We start from the raw sequence: 17,219 nt of genomic DNA, 5'->3' as shown, positions 1-17,219 counted from the left end.
ATTGAACATATATAAAATTAAAATTCAGTATATTAATTTCAAATCCTTAGTATATTGACTGAACCATAGGAAAAGGATCGTTCAAAAAAATATACGGCGAACTCGCAGACTTTATCTTCTTTACTGAAGCTTTTGCTTCAAAATTGCACGACAACTACGTCCGTAACTCTTACCTCATAATAAGCAAGGAATCCAGCTTCTCTTGAAAAGACACCCGCTTTGCCTCCTCCAGAGGACGGGGCATTTACAAAATAATTCCCAGAGTTAGATAAAGTGAACGATCGTCCATAAGTGGGCATTCCAATAATAAGCTTTTCCTTCGGGGCTCCCAAACGAACCTGAAAAAAAAAATCCGTGAATTTTCTTTCTTACAAAGCCACTGACACATTCAATATTGCTTGTTTTAGTCTAAAAAGTTAGTATGTTTTAGTACCTCTAATCATGAAATTAATATGGATTATGGTAATCTTCCCAGTTTAGAATTAAAAAGAGAAACTTGTACTTCTAAAGAATTACAGTTATTTTTGAAGTAGTAGGAAATTTCTCTTTTGTGCACACTGCCCCTACTACTAATACTACTACTACTACCACTACTACTACTACTACTACTACTACTACTACTACTACTACTACTACTACTACTACTACTACTACTACTACTACTACTACTACTACTATTAACAACTCACCGCAGCACCAAGCCGCACACCGCCCCTTCGTCCAAAAAATGAGCTTTCACATACTAGTCAAAGGCTTTTGGGACCAAGGTATACGGTATATATACTACCAGCCAAAATAAGAAAGCGCAATCTATATTTGCTGTATTTCTGATGTCGGTGCTTTTTAGTGTTATAAGTAATTTGGTACATATAACGTCCGTTTCAGACAATTAAATTTGTTTGCAATGCAACCTCAATAAGATTATTATAGACACCTGCCTTTAGGCAAAAAAAGAAACAAACACATGCTCTCTTGTGAGCATCGAAAAACAAAGTGACTTGTCTGACCATAGGGTATGGGTAACTAACAGTTATAAGCTGCAAATACTTTTTGGATTTTATCATGAAAGTGAAAAACTTGTTATTATTCAAAAAACAATTGACTGGTCTGATCAAAGGGTATGGGCAGCTTATTGTTACATATATAATATACCCATACTCTTTGGATCCGATCGTAAAAGTGGAAAGGCTTGTGGGCATCTGAAGACGAACTATCTGGTCTGATCAAAGGTCATGGGTAACTTACAGTTTTAATATATTTCCAAAACTTTGCGTCTGATCATAAAAGTGGAAACGCTTGTGAGCATTCTAAGACCAAATGACTGGTTTGATCAATGTATATAAGTAACCCATACATGAATCTTCAATCAATTTTCTAAGATTTTGAATACTCAGAACAAACATTTTTTGAGAAAATATGAGGACTCTAATCCTGCTTCTCACACCAATTTTATTTATTTAAAAATTGAAATTCTTTTGTTCTTTTGAGATGTATTGAGACTCTGTATGAACACCATTAAAGTTATCCGTTCAATGTCCGTTTGGGTGGAAAGAAATCAGAAAAAAGGAGTAAAATCAGAAAGTAAGATTAATGTCTAATGTTACAAAATCGGCATAATGTTCATAAGTGAAAAAAAAATATTTAAGGTTATATGTAGGTGTACATTCCTTTTTGACCTTGTCGTGAAGGTAAAATAAAATAATGGTTTCACCCGGCATTACCTATTTGGATGAAGGTCAATGTCTTCTTCCCTCGAACTTTTGCAAAATAGTCTTACTTATTCAGTATTTTTATTTGCTTGTGTATGTCTTTGCAGGTAGTGAATGGAATTAAACCATAACTTACAGGATTACCATTTGAAAGAATTTAGTCAACATTCTTTTTTTCTGCAATCAGTTATTTAGACTTTTGTAAGACAAAATGATAGTACAAGGGTCAAGTGCATTGAAGTAACGAAAATAGATCGATAAAATACTACCACACCCACTCAAGCCATAGAGCTTATAAAATCGGCACAAAAAGACCGAATGTCATTCAGCTGACAACAATGAATTCTTTGTTGTAAGTGCATTGAATTTAAATAACCCTGAAATGTCAAGGGTGAAATTAAAAAATGACCCAGTGACCATTACTTAAATTAATTAGCTGATTTAAAAAATGAAGGTTAAAACGTTTAATTGCTAATAACACATAGAATTGTCACTAATATACATATTTATTTTTCACATAAAATTAATATTCACATAAATTTATAGATGTATTGAAACATGAAAAAATGTCTTTATCGTACTTTAGTGCTAGCATAGATTAATCCAGTTAAAGTTTTCACCGGTGAGAAACATAGATAGGATCCTCTTTTTTTGATTGGGGGCAAAAAAAAATGGGTAAATTAAATAAAAAGGGCCAAGAAATTCAAGTAAATTTAAGATTTCAAGGGTCCTTGTTCCCATTATCCTGCGTACTTGCCTGGCAACGATGTTAAACTTAAATAAAACAGCAAAAAAAGAAAACATAACACGCAGTAGGGGAACTAGTTTACGTGTTCGCGATTCATATGGTCAAATAATGACCTTGAAGGTAATAAAGACATAGTTTACCGCATCGTCCAGTAGTAATCTAGTAAACTGTGTATAAAATTTCCTCGTACTCATCGATTATATAATAAATACTCGAAAAGTGAACTTTTGATAAAGCTAATGAAATAAAACAAAATAGCGTATCAAAACACCACGTATTGACACGCAAATTGACGGTTTTCAAACATGGCCTAGTGGTACACTTCCAATAATGTAGCTTCTCATTGAAGTTCAAAGTCAAGGTGTGTCCATTGACGCATTTTTTTTTTGGGGGGGGGGCAACAAACCCTTATCCTGGAGAAATATAATTGCCTGTTCTTCGGTCCCTGGCAAATCCCAAATCTTAACTTGAAAATCCACAGTGAGACACTATATTCTATCAATAGTTAAAGCAAACTAACCGGTTATTATCCCATCTGATCTTTGTCATCCAAATGATCGAGAGTGTAAAGAAGTTACTTGACCAGTTTCTTGTGTCGAAATTTTTTAGTGTTTATTATATGACTGATAAATAAAAATTTTCTTACAAGAAAATATCGAAACTGACCCATCCATGTTTTCATTAATAGGTAATGTTAGATTATTAACAATAGAACATATATCTTGCTTGAACCATAAAGAGACTTTCCAAGACAAGTAATGAGAAACGTCTAAACTTAATGGATCATAAGGAAGATTAGAGGAAATATTACCACTTCAGCTTCTCAGTAACCGCAGTAGTAAAACCACAGCTTAGATATACAATACAGTTATGAAAACTCATATCTTGCCGATGAGAAGCTTTTGGTACAGAGCTCTGAACTTGGCGCCTCCTAGATCGTACTACAACACCATAGGTGGGAACGCAATTTTGTTTTGTTTGTCCAATTGGTCCGATCTTCTAGATTCAGACTGCTACTTTCTTGTCTCCAGCCGCTAGCATCGCTACCGTGCACTGTGTCCCAAAATAAATCGAGTTTTTATAACTGTATTGTATATCTAAACTGTGAGTAAAACGAACTATAATACATAATAGTTTCAGGCATGAAAATGGCACATTCACAATCGAGATTGTGAATCACGGCGAATGAGAAGTAGGACATGCAGTAAATTCGAGGTGACGACAAACGTTTTTAATTGTCCAATCATCACCTCAACTATTAGATGCTTGAAACACCTGTGAATATTGGAATATTATTCAGTTAATATTTTATTCTGTTTCTCGATTTTGAATTTTCCTTCCCCTTTCTGAATTTTGCTTTCGACTAGGTGGGTGGAAACGGGAACTACAAATTTCCAAGGGATTCGTTGTGATGATCATTATCGTATGTTTTGTAACCGCAGATTACGCCGTGCTTGATTTCCGTTCATCATTACCCCATATATTTTGTCCATACCTTTTGCTTTAGCTATTTGGATTCATTTAGTTATTTAATATTCGTTTTCAAATAATTATCGTGTTATTCTTTAGTAGAACTAAGAATTAAGTAGAATTAATTTAGAATTAAGAAATTCCGGCGTGGATACAATTTTACCTTCCTGTTTATCCTTTAGAGACGCTAAATAGCATGTTCCTTATTCCATTGTAATTTCTAATATATCTAAATTTACGCAACAGCATAATTATCGTGTTCTGTTTTAGCTCTATTTTCGTTTGCAATTAAGTGTGATTTTTGCTGTTTCTAGTTCTGTGTCCTTTTCTTTAGCTATTCAGCCATTTATCATTTAGTGTCATAAATACTAAAAACCAATTTTTCTTTCCTGTTTATTTTTAACAAACTCGCACACGCCAACCCAACTCGTTCCTTCATTCCATTGACTTCGATTGGTCTTCTAAGTGTAGATTCCATTCTGTAACATTTTCGTTTGCAATTCACTGTGATTCTTCCTGTTTCTAATTCCATAACTTTTTCTTTAGCTGTTCGGAGTCATTTGCCACCTTTTGTAATTTGGCGTGCGTCTTAGAAACTAAAAACGATGCTAGCACTCCTCAGGTGAAAATGATGCAGTTGTTTGTCTCTAAATTTGTATAAATATGACGTCACTCACAAGATTTTTTTTTTTTTAATGGGATGAATGTAATTCATCTTTCCTGTTTATCCTCCATGGGTGCCAAAATAACTTCATTCCATGCCAGGGCAGACAAGAAATTCGGGCTTGAATTTATTTTCTCCTTCCAGTGTATCTTTATAGACGCTAAAATAACTGTTATTCATTGGAGGGTGAAAATCAGCAATTTCAATTGAATTATGTAATCTGGCCTGAATTCAATTCATCCTTCCTGTTTATTCTTCACAGACTCACGTACGCTAAGCTAAGATGTTCTTCATTCAATGTAATTTTGCTTTGTCTTCTAATCGCTAATTTTGCTGTGCGACTTTTTCGTGTTCAATTCAATGTTATTTTTGATTTTTCTTGTTCCATACTTTTTCTTTAGCTGTTCACTCATTTGTCGTCGTATGTAATTTTGCATGCGTCATAGACACTTAAAACGATACGACCACTGGTGGAGGAAATTGAAGGAATTTTTGTTCTTGAAATGTATATAATTGTGACTTCACTCATGATTTTTTTTTTTACCAAAATTTAGGCTCTAAATGAATTTTATGAAACTCGTGACCTATCTAAATTGTTTTTCCAGGCCAGAAAATCCCAGGGTGCCAATAAAAAAAGGCATTTACAAGAAAAAATTCATACATATAGACATAAATAAATACTTTATTACGCATTTGTTACATAAGCAACGCCAAGTGAAAGGATTTCTTCTCAGTGCTTTCCAGTCAGCAAGTGAAAATTTTCAAACAATATAAACTAACCAAAGCATGATTCTTCATTTGACTGCTAATAATTAAGACATAATAAGAGCTTTAAGACTTATACAAATAATTTCTCTTAACAGGTTTGGTTACTTTTAAAATAAAATTATTATATTACTGAATCAAGATTATGATAGTGCAAAATTCAGAAATAGTAATTTGACTCGTATCCTCTTTGCAACTGTGTCATTCAGCACTTGTACGTTACTAATTTAAAAACTTTTTCTATAAAAAAAACATTTTTCTCAGAAAATTAAAAAGCCGTATTAAAACTTATGAAAGCAAAGACAAACTAATTAACTCATTTCAACTTAAAACGAATAGATATCAATACAAATGAGTTAATGACACCCAGAACGAACAGGAATTTAATGGAATGTTAAAACACCAAATATACACCAAATAACATATTTAGTTAAACACCAAATAACACACACTGCTATAGATGAATAAATAACATCCTTAAACAAGAAGAAACTTTAAACCAAAAATTTAAAATTAAAATGAGCAGAAATTTCCCAAAACAGATGTAGAGCTACCTCCCTCTAAACATTCTAAAGGCCAGGGTGTCATTTGTGCTTTAATGGAAACATTTTGTATTTCGAACAGTTTGATTTTATTTGTTACAATAGCCTATAAACAACCATGAAAAAGTATGACAGGGCTCATCAAGGTTTACTCATCAAATATTTTTTGTTTCCCGTAAAGCTCAAATGACACTTTGACTTTTAAAAGATTCAGGCCAAAACTCTTACTCCTATTTGGGGTAATACCTACTCGTTTTAAGATTAATTTTATTTATTTTCTGTTGGTTTTAGGATTCATTTATTCATCCACATCAATATCTGTTAGTTTTATCTTTGATTTCATTATTTATTTTAATTTTCGTTCGTTTTTGGATGTAGTTATTCTTTGATAGCAATTTCGGTTCATTTTAAGTTTGAATTATTGGGGACCAGCGTTTTCCCTGCACCCCCTCCCCTATGGAAAATTCCTCCATACGTAAAACTGATCAGTCATAAAAAAAAGTACAAAAGAGGTACCTTAAATCCTCAATCAGTTATCCTAAGGGGAAACAAAAAGACGAGATATAAAAAATAGTTTTAGGACAGGGGCTGGTTGTTCTCCAATCACTTTTGGCTTTAAAAAGAGGAATATAACTTTTTAATGATACAATTAGCATCTTCCGAAAAGTCTATAAGACCACGAGGAGGAGTCTGGGGATGAGGAAGGGGCATCCCAATCCCACATGGAATAAATTCTGCTCGTTTTGGGTTTAACGTTACTATTTATTTTCGTAATAATAGCGTAGATAGAAATATTCCTAGAAATTCGGAGGGATTAAATATCAATTTCGACCTCCACGTCCCCTTCATTAGAGCTAATTTTTCATTTATCTGAAGGCTCAATGGGAGTTTGGATGCTTCTGCCTTAAAATGTAACCTTTGAGGCACCTGCCCCTCTCCCTAATTACAAAATGATCAGAGAATCATATACTGTAGAGGTTTAAAGATTTCCCAAATATTTGGCATTTTGTACTTTTGAAAAAAAGACCACAGATGTGTGCTGTTTGTAGTTTTCCCCCAGGGATGATTAAACCAAGGGTTCTAGAAGATCGGAGAGGGCTCATTCAAACAAAAATTAAAAGTTTAAGTACTATCTTAAGTACCCAAACAGATAGTAACCAAACTGAAGAGCAACTGGCCCCCTTCCCATATACCTTTTTTACCCAAGACATCCGAATAGAATTTTGAGATAACCATTTAGTTCATCATAGAAATGTCCAATAAATATACCGAGGGAGGAGGGACTGGTCCAATAAATATACCGGGGGAGGAGGGACTGGTCCAATAAATATGCCGGGGGAGGAGGGACTGGGTGTACTCCGGTCAATTTTAGCTCGTTAAAAGGGTACTAGAACTTCTTATTTCCAATCGAATGATCTCCTTTAAATTTAATACGACCATCTCTTCCATATAAGTGCCTTTGGTAAAAAAACAACAACAAAAAACATAAAAATACACCGAAGCCTTATGGCCCTTTACTATGGGCAACGGTAGACCGTTGCCTACTTATCTATTTTCTTTTGTTCGAATTTTCGCTCAGAAAATGTGATGAGCTGTTTGATTTCAATTTTCTTTATTTTATCTGGTCATTTTCTTACCCCTTATGACATCTGATCGACATTTCTAGGTGCCCATTTTGTACTTTCTCTGTGGCTGCTCAATTTTGTATGTGGGGAAATTTTCAGTAGAGGGGTTTATCTAGGGAGAATTTTCCACGAGGAGAATTTTCCGTAGGGGAGGAGGAGGGGGTTCCAGGGGTAATTTCCATGGGGGAATTTTCTGGGGGGAAATTTTTCAGGGGAGACGCCTATCTCCTGAACTCTAGTTATATGAATTTATTTCTGCTTGTCTTTGGTTTTAATTTGTCTCTTTATCTTTCTACGAAACAAATTTATTTTGAACAATACTTTTTTAATTAATTTGTGTTCCTAATTATTTGCCATAACTTTATCATTGGTTAATATTTGGAATATTCCTAAAAACATGAAAAAAAGCTGAAGTTATTTGATTACGAATTAGTTGGATTGTGATGTAGATCATACGCGGAACTTGAACATTCAGTCAACCTGAATGTTCATGCTGTAATTAAAAAAAAAATTGCTATAGAACTTCGGTATGAACATAATCAGAATAGCAACCAGAAGGGGATACCATATACCTTTAGTGAAAGAGGGCAAAGCAAAATATAGCCTTCAGCGTATCCAAAATATTGTTGGTAGGAGCTTAACCCAGCTTAGGCAGAAGCAACAGTTAGTGTTCTAGCTATATCTTTTCTGAGTCCAAAATTATTTTTTTTCAAAATCTATTTGATTTATCCTTAAAGCTTGCAATAAGCCTATTTACAAGAAGATTACAGTTTCCATCTACAATTGGAGGGGAGTAAGAGCTAGACTCGTAGTTACGGCTTTTATAATCAGGAAATATATGTTGAGCTTTTTCGGAAATCAATTTTTATGCAAATGCCTTATTAATAGCATAGCAGCAATGATATTGCTTTTTTTATTTTTGGACGGTGACGCCCTTCCGTCTGTATACCAAACACGGTAGCGAATTTTATTTGTTCCGGGATCACTGAATTCTTTATTTATAAGCCAAGTCTCTATCACTGATAGCCTGTAAGCCTGTTATTTAAAACTAGCTATGAACTAATGATATTGTCGGGTCTCTCCCAACAGTCAACATTTCAGCATATGTGTTGGCTGTTTTGTACTATTAGAAAACAGGCAGAGGAAATTGTAACGGTCAAGATGTTGGATAGCTTATTTTTATATGCTAACCATGAAATTACTCTCGGTCTGAGATATCATGGAAAGCTCATTGCTATAAAGGTTTTCTTACCCATTAGATTAGAAAATTAATCAATCATTAGATTATTCAATCAATCATTAAACAAAAAAAAGTTTTTCATGAACAACTAAAGAGCAATGTTAGCTACAAATAAGGGTTATCGCAATAAGGGCAGTCACAGTCACGAATAATCGCAGTTGCGAATAGTTGCAGTCGCAGACACAAGTAGTCACAGCTACAAATAATCGTAGTCAAGGTCCCACGTATTGACAGTTACAGCCACAAGTAGTCACAGTCGCAAGTAGTTGGAGACACAAGTAGTTGCAGTCACAAGTATTCACTGTCACAAGTAGTTGCAATCACAAGTGGTCACAGTCAAAGTCGACCTTCCTTCCCATTCAACCATAGCCATTAACCTTCCAAAATCTATTGTGGCATTTGTACTAGACTTATACCAAATATATTAAACATTTTTTTAATTTTAACATAGAAAAATAAAAAAAACTGTTAAACAAAATAGTGAATTGATAAAATTTTCAGAAGTCAATATAATTATATATTAAACATTCAATTTATTTTCAATAGTTCTTTCCAGTCATCGTCATTGCTATAATGATTTTATTTTTCGTCCATGTTTTGAAAATTAAAGCACATTGTTCAGAGTGTATATCCTTTTCAACAAAACGCAAACAAAGCAATAGACTTTAGAAGGTTTACGGTTAAGAGGAGGGGGGGGGGGTCAGTAGCCAAAGTCCTGTTTGTACTAACTTCTTGTTCGGTTTAAGTTTAAATTGAGTAAACTTTCTAATTTATATTCGTTTTAGAATTTAGTCATTCATCTATATCAGTATATAATATCCTTACGTTTCATGTGATTAGTCTTTTTTTTCATTTTGGGTTCCGTTTATCCTTTACTTTTATTTCTGACCGCTTTATGTTTGAAACATTATAGGACTTCATTTCTGCTCGTCTTAAGTTTGATTTGGTCTTTTACTTTTCTTTGGAAATACTTCTTATTCAGATTTCCTTTTAACTAATCAAACAAAAGAAAGAAATTTCTCATTTTAGATTTTTTGACGATTTCATATGATCACCCTGTGTGATCACCTATACTATCAGTAATTATTTAAAAGTTGCAAAAAGTAGGAGACTACCAAAAAACCCAAAGTTTACCCAAAGTTTTGTGGCTGCGTCTACACTTAGCTGCTTTCTCCAAGCAGAATCAGAAGATGGTGCATACAGAGGGGCGTTATGACCAACTGTATTCTCCCATTTGCCATGAAAGTCATAAGCCATCACATTGATGAAGTCTAAATACCTAAAAGAAAATGACACTTATTTGAAACATTAAAAATCTACTATTTCCACTATGAAGGATCTGATTTTAAGAAAAAGAAACTAGATGAGAATCATGCGCTAACTGGAACCACGGGGCATCAAACTATAAGCAACGTGGTCTTTGCGAAATATGAAATGGATGTTGATCTCCGATAACTTATTCCAATTTTTGAGACTATATTTGGACCTTGAGAGTAGAGATCAGCCTATGGAAATTAAAAGAAAAATTATATAAACTGGAACAGGAAGTCATCACGAAAATGGCAGTTGATAAAAAGCATTCATTAAATATTTTCATGTATTTGAACTATTACCAAAAAATGACAATTGCGCAAGTATTCTAATGTATTTTAAAAACATTGATACTATTTTAATAAGGGAATGCAGTAGTAAAGCTTTGTTTTAAAGTGTGAAGGACAGTAAAAATGGAATCTGATTGTTTCGAATGAATACGTGGAAACATACACAACCGTCTAATAAAAAAGGAAGAATCGGGGAATTATATTTTAAATGAAAAAGACCTCTACATGTACTTTTCCATTTCTTGCTTGTATGGGGCGCCAAATACACAAAAAAAAAACTTGGATGAAGAAATAAGCTAAAATATATGACACCAAATACGTGGCTTAGGAAGTGTAGCTCTCCTTTGAAGGTTTAATTTCCTTTGGCAATCGGCAGATTGTTAATATTGGAATTTCTACGGACAAAAAGCATTTTTAAACCTAACAATTTTGTATATTCATTTTAACAGTTCAACGTATGGTACTAGATTTAAATATGGTACTGCTCAGAAAACTTCATAATTTTGAAACAACCAAAAGAAAAATCTTACAGAACTACAGTTTGCAGTTATGAATAGACCTAAGATGGGTCCAGGGCACATTTTTTTTGTCCTTGGCATTTTAAGGAAAAATAGCTACGCATACAGATCATGTAAATATTTTCATGAATTTAAACTATATCTAAAAATGACCATTGCATAAAAAAAGGCAGGAAAAAAATGCAAGAAGCTTACAGGAAAAGAAGGACAAAAAAGGGGACAACTAAGGATGTAGAGCAAACAGAAGCTTGCGAAAGGCGAGGGTAAAAAACATGGGTTGCCAATCATAACAAACAAACTAAGTGGATAGATTACACTTGGGAAGGCCAAAGGACCGAGCTGCAGACTAAAGTGAGCAACGTGGGCAGAAACAGATGATTTTTGGCTGCATTTGCAAGGTCGAAAGGTTGGAGAGAACTGAAGGCCCTTACTCCTTAACGTTGTTTGCGAGAACTGAAGTCAAAGTAAGAGCCCCAATCCCTCCAAAGAAGGAAATTTTAGAATCGAGGGGGAAGGGAATCAGATGCGTGAAAAAAGAAGTGTACTAATTTTCAAATATTCTTTTCGGGTCTACAAACCAATCATAGAAGGAAGAATCCAACCCCCTTTGTGCAGCTATACGTCCATTGACTCATCCAGTTATGACAAGTCTACAAAAAAATTATTGTATTCCATCTTTATATATATAGGTAGGCAATAGGTATATTATCATTGTTTGTTTGTTTTTAACCAGATACTTTTTTTCTAGCTTAGATCAGCAAATATATTAATGGCTAAATACGTCATATGATTTCCTTTTCATTTTCGAAGCAACAGAATGCTGTTCTTGGACTTGTACGGTAGTAACAAGAGTCTTAGGGACTGTTCAGGCTTACGCATAAAAAAAATAAAAAAAAAATAAAATAAAATAAACTGTACGTGAATAATCCTTGGTCCTGAATAGCCGGCGTACAATTTTTAATACAGAAAATAGGACTGGGTTCTATTATTTTTTAACACAGTGAGAAGAACGTATAAAAATTTTATCACAGATTTTCCCGTACACCGCGTATAATTCACAGAATTGTACGCCTTATTCACTAGCTTGAACGGTACTTTAATGTTTCTTTCAAGAATGCCTTTGACTTCATCTTTCTTATAAAAGAACATCTTGAAGTATGAAGACATTTACAACAATGTAGTGCCCTCATAAATGAAACGTCCATTTAAGTTATTATTCAACTAACACGAATAGCATGTAAAGATGCAATATTGTTAGATAAAAATTACTCGTAATTATATTATAACTATGTAATCAGATTATACAGTTGTAATTGGAAGACGAGGCTATTTAACATCCGGATTGATAATTATCACACAATACTAATTACGCCATCTTTAAAATCATAATTTGCAATAGGATTTAATGGATTTTGATTCGGGGTTACATCAGGAGGACTGTAACAGAGGACTGTTAAAAACTTAGCTAGAAACGCCTATAAAAGCTAGACATGATTAAAAAACGTACTTATTCCATAAAACAATTATATAGTACTTGTATAATCTTAATTGCTTGTTTTTGCTGCTTGCTTAGCTAAACAATCCACAGTAGTGGGAATTGCGAAAAAAAAAGTTGTTAAAAATGAAACCCCAAAATATAACTCCAAACAGGCTTTGAAAGGTTTCGACGAATAATGGGAATTTGAATGATTGGTACTTGTGTGTTATTCAGCAAACTCTCAAGAACAAATCGGTTACTTAGCCACGAAACTCATTTAGTTTGCAACGTATAGTGATAGAAGATAGTGTCTGACCATGTATCCCGAACTAACCTAACGCGATTCTTAGTGACATTTATCCGCCCTGGGCACACAATTGTCCATTTGTGTTCTGGTCTTGAGAGAGCATAGGGGTTATCAGCCCTACTCATCTTAATTTTTGCTCGTTTTGATTTTGGATCGGCTATTTATTGTAATTTCTTTTTGGGGGCGGGGGGGGGTCTATCCAACCCCTCCCCGATCACACTGAACCTTAAAAAGGGCACTAGAACTTCTGATTACCAATCCAACTAGCTCTCTCCGAAGTTCATACAAACACCCTTTCTATATATACCTTATATGCCCCAAGGCAAAACTTACCTTGCCCTGAAAGCTGTGGGGGGGGGGGGGGTTGTCATCCTCAAAGACATAATTTCTGGTCCTTTGTTTCAATAACGTTGATCAAAATTGCTATCTGAAAATTTTGATTGGGTGTATTTGGGGAAATGGTGGGCGAGGGAGGAGGGTTAGTTGCCCTCCGGTCACTTTCGACTATTAAGAAGGGCACTGGCCCTTTCAAATTTCAATCGAATGAGCTGTTTTCAAAATTTCAAAACAACAAATGGCGATATCAGAATTTCTATCAGATGCATTTTAGGAAAATAAGAGGTGTGGGAGGGGGTATCCACCCTCCGATCACTATGAGTCTTAAAAAGGGCACTAGAACTACTGATTACCAATCCAATGTGCCCCTCCAAAGGTTATACGATCACCCTTTCTGTATATGCCTTATATTCCCCCAGGACATAACTTACAACCCTGACACTGTGGGCTGTGGGCGTTTATCATCCCCAAAAACATAATTTCCATGCCTTTCAATTAAGTTGAACAAAGTGGCTATCTCAAAGTTTTTACTGGATGTATTTGGGGAATTGGTGGGCGTGGGAGGGCTAGTAGCCCTCCAATTACCTTCGACTGTTAAAAAGGGAACTGGCTCTTTCAATTCCAATCAAATGAGCTCTTTTCGAAGGCTCTACGACAACAAAAGGCCGTCTCAAAATTTTATTAGATGCATTTCAGGAAAATACGTGGTGTGGGGGTTATCCACCTTCTGATCACTTTGAATCTTAAAAAGTACACTTGAACATCTGATTTTCAATCAAATGAACCCATTCCAGAGTTTTTACGATCAACCCTTCTATATATACCTTATATGCGCCCAGGGCATAACTTACAACCCTTTCCCTGAGGGTTTTGGGGGTTCGTCATCCTCAAAGACATAATTTCCATACCTTTCAATTATGTTGAACAAAATGGCTACTTAAAAATTTTATTGGATGCATTTGGAGAAATTTTGGGCGTGGGAGGGGGGTTAAATGCCCCCCAAACACTTTTGACTATTAAAAAGGGCACTAGCCCTCTCAATTTTGAATCGAATGAGCTATTTTCGAAGTTTCTACTTCAACAAATGGTTATCTCAAAATTTTTATCAGATGTATTTTGGAAAAATACGAGGTGTGGGGGGGTATTTGGGTCAACTAGATATTTTGATATTTTGAAACTAGATATTTTGATGAAACTTGGTGTGAGGATTTTTTGGGTCAAGAGTAAGGTCGAATTCGTAGATCGGTTTTGTAGCCTACATTTAGAGGTAGGGGACGGGCTTAAATTAAGTGGCGAACAAAACATTTTTAATCAGCTAATGTGATAGTCGGCCAATCCGATTTGAAAACGGGACATCTAAGACACGATATCTTTCTATATATCAAGTTTCATTAAGATCCGATCACCCATTCATAAGATAAATATACTTCAATTTTTCCACGATTTCCTCTCCCTCCAGCCCCCCAGATGGTTGAATCGGGCTAACGACTGTTCTCCAATCAATTTGTGCAGGTCCATGACATACCTGCCAATTTTCATCGTCCTAGCGCGTCAAGAAGCAAAGAACTCGCCAAAGCATTAGAAATCCCTCCAACTCCCCCAAAGAAATCAGAGCCGGTCCGGTTTTGTCAATCACGTATCTACAACTTACGCTTAACTCGCCAAAGCACTAGAAATCCCCCCAACTCCCCCAAAAGATCCGGCCCGATTATGTCAATCGCTTATCTAGAACTTGTGCTTATTCTTCCCATCAAGTTTCATCCCGATCTCTCTTCTCTAAGCACTTCCCAAGATTTCCGATTTCCTAGATTTCAGTTTCCCCCTCCACCTCCCAATGTCCCCGGATCCGATCTGAATTCAAAATGCAGCATCAGAGACATGATATCTCTCTATTTATCAAGTTTTATTAAGACCAGATCACCCATTCGTAAGATAAGCATACCTCAATTTTCACGATTTTCCATCCCTCCACCCCCAACCCCCCAGATGGCTGAATCGGGGAAACGATTGTTATCAAGTCAATTTTTGCAGGTCCCTGACACGTCTTCCAATTTTCACCGTCCTAGCAAGTCCAGAAGCCCCGAACTCACCAAAGCACTGGAAATCCCCCTCCAACTCCCCCAAAGTGAGCGGATTCGGTCCGGTTGTGTAAATCATGTATCTAGGACTTGTGCTTATTTTTCCACCAAGTTTCATCCCGATCTCTCCACTCTAAGCGTTTTCCTACATTTCCGGTTTCCCCCTCCAACTCCCCCCAATGTCACTCGATCCAGTCGGGATTTAAAATTAGAGCTCTGAGACACGAGGTGCTTCTAAATATCAAATTTCACCAAGATCTGATCACCCGTTCGTAAGTTAAAAATACCCCTTTTTTCTGATTTTTCGAAATTAACCGTTCCTCCACTCCCCCCTCCCAGGTGGTCGAACCGGAGAAGCAACTATTTTTAATTTGATCTGGTCCAGTCCCTGACATGCCTGCCAACCTTCATCCCAATCTCTCCACTCTAAGCGTTTTTCAAGATTTCCGGTTTCCCCTTTCAACTCCCCTTAATGTCACCGGATCTAGTCGGGATTTCAAATAAGAGCTCCGAGACACGAGATCCTTCTAAATATCAAGTTTCATTAAGATGAGGCTCCTAGACTAAACATATAACTGACATTGCTAGACCAAGTATAACTTACTCTAAGTCTAAAGTATAAAAAACCTCTGAAGTATGAAAAAATTAATCAAGAAATGTTAGCTTCTGGTATTAGCCATCTTGTTGCAACCATTTAACACAGCCACACTAGATACATAGCATTTGGTTAGCAATTGTAGATGGCTGCTAAAAAAGGAACGTGTTCTAGGGCAAACTGACTCATGATATTTAACATAACTAAAAGAAAAAATCTTCAAAAGCTAGCTGAGGCGGCAAACTGAGGGCCGCCAGATAGATGGCAAGATACTATATATATATATTTTTTAACTCAATAATTAACCATAAGCAAAATTAATTGAATCATAGATCGCAAATGAGAACTCCCTAAATAAAAAGCGATATGATTTAAATTTATCATTTTTTGTTCCTTCTGCCCAGGAAACTTCGTACAAAAGAATGTCTAAGGGGCAGAGCTTAGGGTCATTTATATTTGCGCTTTACTGAAAGCAAAATATGTTGTTAAACGTTTTCTCCGTTTTCTCTCTTAAAACACCAATAAGTTCAAAATTGTTAATGCTTCCAGTCAATTTTACTCCTCTTTTTTGTTGATGCGGTGGCAAATAAAATCATTGCTCGAAAAAGAAATTGATATCAGTCAAGTGTAAATGACGCTTTAATCGGCTTAGGGACGTCGGTACGATATACTCCTATTTGTCGTAGTTTACATTCGTTATAAGTTGGATTTGATTATTTATTGTAATTTCTGTTCGTTTCGGGCCTCGATTATTCACTGATAGTCATTTTTATTCGTTTTTACTTTGTTCGTTTAATTAATACGACTTTATTATCTTCGTTTTTGGTTTAATGTGGCTCTTAACTATTCTTTGAAATTTTTTTTCAGTTAATAACGAAATGAAAATCAATCATTCTGAGTGAGAAGGCTTAAAGCATGAAAACATTATAATCAGATGGGTGTATACATACTTAAATGCATTTTTGAAGGTCAAGTCTAAGAATTTAAATTTCAGATGGTCGCCTGTTCAGGTGATAGTCCTAAAAAATAATTTGTTTGTTTTAAGTTTCAACTTCGTTATTTACTTCCCTCGGAAAAAAATTGTTTAAAAAAATAATCATTTTTGCTTGCTTTTGAATAAAACTTAATTTAGAAACAACACTGCCATGATTTTTTTTTTATACGGAATAATTTCTGTTCTTTTTTTTGCTTTAACGTTGCTTCTTAGTTTCAGTTGAAAACTTATTCTTTTATATAGTTTCTAATTACCTCCAATCTAGGGGAGATAAGACACCTACACCCTTATTAAGGAGCTGAACGAAGAAGCCATACAAGAATTGAAGGAAAAAATAAGTTTAAGAGTGGAAAGAAAAAACAAAACATAGTGTCATTTCTTTTTGTATTTTTTTAAAGAGAAGAAATAGACCATTAATTGTTGGTTTAAAAAAATTAAATTTATTAGTACTTAACTAAGTATCTCCAGGCGAGCAGCTTCGACAAAAAAGGTTAACTAAGCGGACAGGTTTGCATATCGATATGCTTGTGGAATATTTTGCTAGCATAGA

At 35.1% G+C, this 17,219-nt stretch overlaps 1 protein-coding gene across 2 annotated transcripts in view; it reads right to left on the bottom strand.

The window, feature by feature from the left end:
- The window catches only part of LOC136026013 (probable chitinase 10), a 120,557-nt gene that overhangs the window by 48,613 nt on the left and 54,725 nt on the right, over window positions 1–17,219 (bottom strand). For both annotated transcript variants that reach the window (XM_065702162.1, XM_065702161.1), the window contains 2 exons: window positions 9,898–10,042; window positions 174–338 (listed from right to left, as the gene is read on the bottom strand). In XM_065702162.1, the coding sequence (XP_065558234.1) occupies window positions 174–338; window positions 9,898–10,042 (310 nt within the window). The remainder of the gene's footprint in view (window positions 1–173; window positions 339–9,897; window positions 10,043–17,219) is intronic.

Source organism: Artemia franciscana, chromosome 4, assembly GCF_032884065.1.
Source record: "Artemia franciscana chromosome 4, ASM3288406v1, whole genome shotgun sequence".
NCBI lineage: Eukaryota > Metazoa > Arthropoda > Branchiopoda > Anostraca > Artemiidae > Artemia > Artemia franciscana.
This window is presented reverse-complemented; position numbering and strand designations above follow the sequence as displayed.